The sequence below is a fragment of the Rutidosis leptorrhynchoides genome, chromosome 9, assembly GCF_046630445.1.
Source record: "Rutidosis leptorrhynchoides isolate AG116_Rl617_1_P2 chromosome 9, CSIRO_AGI_Rlap_v1, whole genome shotgun sequence".
In the NCBI taxonomy this organism is placed as follows: domain Eukaryota; kingdom Viridiplantae; phylum Streptophyta; class Magnoliopsida; order Asterales; family Asteraceae; genus Rutidosis; species Rutidosis leptorrhynchoides.
In genome coordinates, this window is record NC_092341.1 from 290,274,206 (window position 1) to 290,278,271 (window position 4,066).

Here is a 4,066-nt window from a genome sequence, read left to right on the forward strand (position 1 = left end):
CAACGAAATGGCGAATGTGGAAGTTTTGCAAAAAGTGTTACTAATTTCCATTCAACAGTTTCATGAGATCGGTTACATTTGGTTACTAGTGAACCAACTTATTACATACATGACAACATAACTCAAATGCGAAAAATAAATTCTATCCCAGCTTCAAAAGAACACACGAATTGATTTAAAAAAAAAAAAAAACAAGTAATAAATTTAACAAAATTAAGCAATAATACATTCATATATGTGTCTTAAACTATTAATTAACAAGGTGGCATATCAGAAGGTGGTGGCAAAACTCTAGAGCTTTCAGTTTTGCCATTCCGTACGATAAATACCATCCCCATTCCCCAACTCACATGCCGTTCTAGATGACAATGCATGAACCATACACCTGAAATACCAAAGTGAAACAAAACTTTAGTATTCAAATACAATAATAAAAATAAAAGATGGTGATTTAGTATATATAGTAGTTTTTATCAGTTTTGTAAAAGTCGGTTGAGACGACTGACTAGTCAGCCTAGGTGACTATCCCGACCCGATTCACATAAAAACGTTTAAAAGGTTGGTCAACGGTCAAAATCGGGAAAACGATCAAAAGTTTGGTCAAATTCATTATAGTCAAAATTGGTCAAAGTTAATCTCAAAATTTTAAGTTAACTATATATTTTTGGTTAAAAGTCGCAACTCAACCAAGTAGTCTTCGACAGAGTAGTCTCGACTAGACTAGTCACCGATTCGCCTGACTAGTCCCTCCAAAGTCTTGACCGACCTTGGTCCATGTTTCACGACTTTTACGACCTTAATTTTCATGAAATTTTCTGAAATTAAACGTGAAGTCGAAAGCACAGAGCGAGCTAATTAAGCTTAATTAACTACGTACCAGGGTTATTGGCTTTGAATCTGATAGCGGTCCAACCATTTTGAGGAACAGCGATCGTTTGCATAAGTGGCGGATCAATCAAATTATAACTCAACGAGTCCCTTGATCTTTTATAATTTCCAAAACCCGATCCAACGACATAAAAACTATGTCCATGCAAATGCATTGGATGATCTATTCCAGCAAGCAAATTTGTTCCTTGAAACACCAACTCCACCGTCTGATTATGTTTCAACATCGAAACCTCCGTCCCTGTTTCTGGGAACCGTAACGCTCTACTTAAATTAGTTAGTTGCGTGTAATTAAATTTCAACGGTGGTTGATCGGGAAAATCATCACCGTAAATACCAGCACCTAATCCTCTATAATAAGCTTGCAAAATCGAAGTTTTCGGCATTGCAAATGTTATGTTGTTAACACTTGCCTTAAACCTAGCAGTACGGTTGCCTTCGCACGGGTTGGCAGCCGTACAATTTTCTGAGTTTATCGATAACGTGTAAAACAGTGTTCGTTTGATTGTTAATGGCACGTCGATCGGGTGCTCAGCACTGGCTAAACTTCTTAAAGATGCAGTGAAGTTAAACGAAGCATTTCGGTTGTTAAAAGCCGGCATGCTAGGAAAAACAGGTGGGGTTGAAGATGTGAAGTTTCCAGTGTATTCAACGATGGCGACAGTGGTGGTGTTTTCGAACGCGCTAGAGGGTTGACCGTTAAAGAACTTAGATGCCATGTAATAGTTGTTGTTTGGCTGGTTGGCTTCTAGAAGTATGTCTAAGGTTTGACCTGGTGATATTGTAATGTAGTTGGATACAAGAGGTTTTGTGTACGCGCCGTCGCATCCAACGACAGTGAGCGAGTGGTTGGCGACGGCGAAGAAGGCTAAGTTGTTCATGGCGGCGTTTACCATTCGAAATAAGTATGTCTTGCCTTTTTCGACTGCGAACTTAGTTGTATTTGGAGCTGAGCAATTGTAAAGGTCACCAGGTTGGCCGTTAATGGTAAGAGCATCGGAATTTTGTGGATCTCCTCCACCGTTGACGAAATTTTCGTACACAGTTTGTATATCAGCATTCCACCATTCACCTGCATGCATGAATTTAGTTTATGTTGGTAAATAAATACACTTTTAATTGATGATACTATAGATAGATAAATGTACAAGGCTTTTTAATATTCAGACTAATATATTCGAGGAAGGAGCGTATATTATTTACGATCTAAAAAGAGTATTCTGAATTAATTAACGTTTTGATACTTTTTATTAAGTCGTGCAAGATATACTATGTTTGAATATGACACATTATGTGAAAATATTAGAATATATATTAACTACTAGTACAAAGCTATCGATGGTTATTTGATCATTACATATATACATACCTATTTTTCAAAAGTATGGTCTACAATCTATACTTTTTTATACGTTATCATTATTATTAAAAATATTAAAAATGCGCTCTTTTGGTTGTGGGAATCCATTTAAAACGTCTTTGCACGTATTTTATCCAAAAAGAATAATAATAATAATAATAGAGTAGTAGACTCTTTCCATTGTGGTCCGGCAAATATATATTATTAATTTTAATTGATCTATCATAAACAATGTAATAATCATATCAAGTAGTATATATATATAAATATGAATATGCATAATGTCTAAAGGGGGCGATATCAAATCATTAATCAAGTAGTATATATATGAATACGAATAATGTGTAAAAGGGCGCAGTAAAAACCTATGACGACGGGATATTCAACATCTGGTTGGCGAAAAGGGTAAGCAGTTCCGAGCCTAGGTAAAATGACGAACAAGCCATGAATGGTGGCGCGTGCCCAATCACTATGTGCGTGCCACCACAATGTACCTTCTTCATCCGATAGGAAAACCTTTTGGCTAAAGTTACCTCCTGGTTTGATCGGGCATTGTGTAACAAACTCTGGTCCATCTGACCATGGGTACCTTGGCTGTTTAACTCCATGCCTGAAATTATAATTATATAAATTAAACATTTTCTTAAAATGGAGAAAGGATAAACTGACTCTCTGGTTGCCCCACCTACTCATTTCATGAGCAACGTAAAGAGAAAAAACGTGTAATTTATTTTTAAAGTAAAATGGACATAAATTTAAAACGTGCCAATGAATTGTGATGTTATGGTCTCCCTTGTTGATAACATCGACGATGACAGTGTCACCTCGACGAGCAGTAATCGTTGGCCCTGGGAATTGGCCGTTAACAGTTAAGACGTTCTTGGTAGTGCATAGCCTCGTGTGGTTGGTTTCTTCAACCTGAAATCAACAACATAATATATTTTAAGTTCACTTAGCTAAAACGGATGTTTAGGATACTTAGGTATATCATGATCATTTCGGATCGTTTGTCACCCTTTCAATTCTTTGTCCATTCAAGATATGATGTTAGTGATGAATGAATTAGTAGAATGGTGATTGATTAAAGCTTACCACAAAAGTATATTGAAGGGTAGCACTTTGTGAATGAATGAATGAAAGAATTAGAAAAAAGCCTATAACTTGGAAACTTATGATCTTCATCTTAATTGTGAATGGTATGATATTATATGATAATTGCATGAATGGGGTGCATGTATTTATATTAGGTTTAAGAGACAGGTAGAGGAAGCAAGCTGTGAACGTTGGTTGGTTGTTTCAAATTGTATTTCATTGACCCATATGTGTTTTTACAACACTATTTTATTAATTAATTCAATTTCAATTAAATTTTGATTTAACAATAATAAAGTATGCGTGTATATCAGTAGCAATACCTATACCTAATTAACATGGCCGGACACCAACGACCTGGTCCTAAATAATCATATATGAGACCAGTCTATATATAAAGTTTAATTAAAGTTAATGATCTTTATATTAATTGATTTGTAGTGCTTGTTTTTATATCGGGCTTAATCGTCTTACAAAAGAGAAGATTGAAAATCCACAAAGAAATTGATCTAGATACTACACAAATTGTACAACTTGGTGATTTTAGTGAAATCAGACAATACATTTTAGTGGATTAGATTCATTAGGTTGAAAGTGAAGCAATCTCTAATGCTCTAGAACGGATTTGGAGAGTGCAGAGTACACGTCCATCAAAGAGCTAAAAGAGATAGCTTGAGTTGGGTATAGTTTGAGTTGAATCAAACTATGATTTGGCTGTCCAGGCTT

At 35.6% G+C, this 4,066-nt stretch overlaps 1 protein-coding gene across 1 annotated transcript; it reads right to left on the bottom strand.

Annotated features, from left to right (window-relative positions):
• Positions 1–254: 254 nt before the first annotated feature.
• Positions 255–3,430, bottom strand: LOC139869421 (laccase-14-like). The gene is made up of 5 exons (XM_071857738.1): positions 3,341–3,430; positions 3,015–3,166; positions 2,614–2,858; positions 878–1,960; positions 255–385 (listed from the first exon to the last, which is right to left on the bottom strand). The coding sequence occupies exons 1-5, from the start codon at positions 3,428–3,430 to the stop codon at positions 255–257; spliced, it is 1,701 nt and encodes a 566-aa protein (XP_071713839.1).
• Positions 3,431–4,066: the final 636 nt, after the last annotated feature.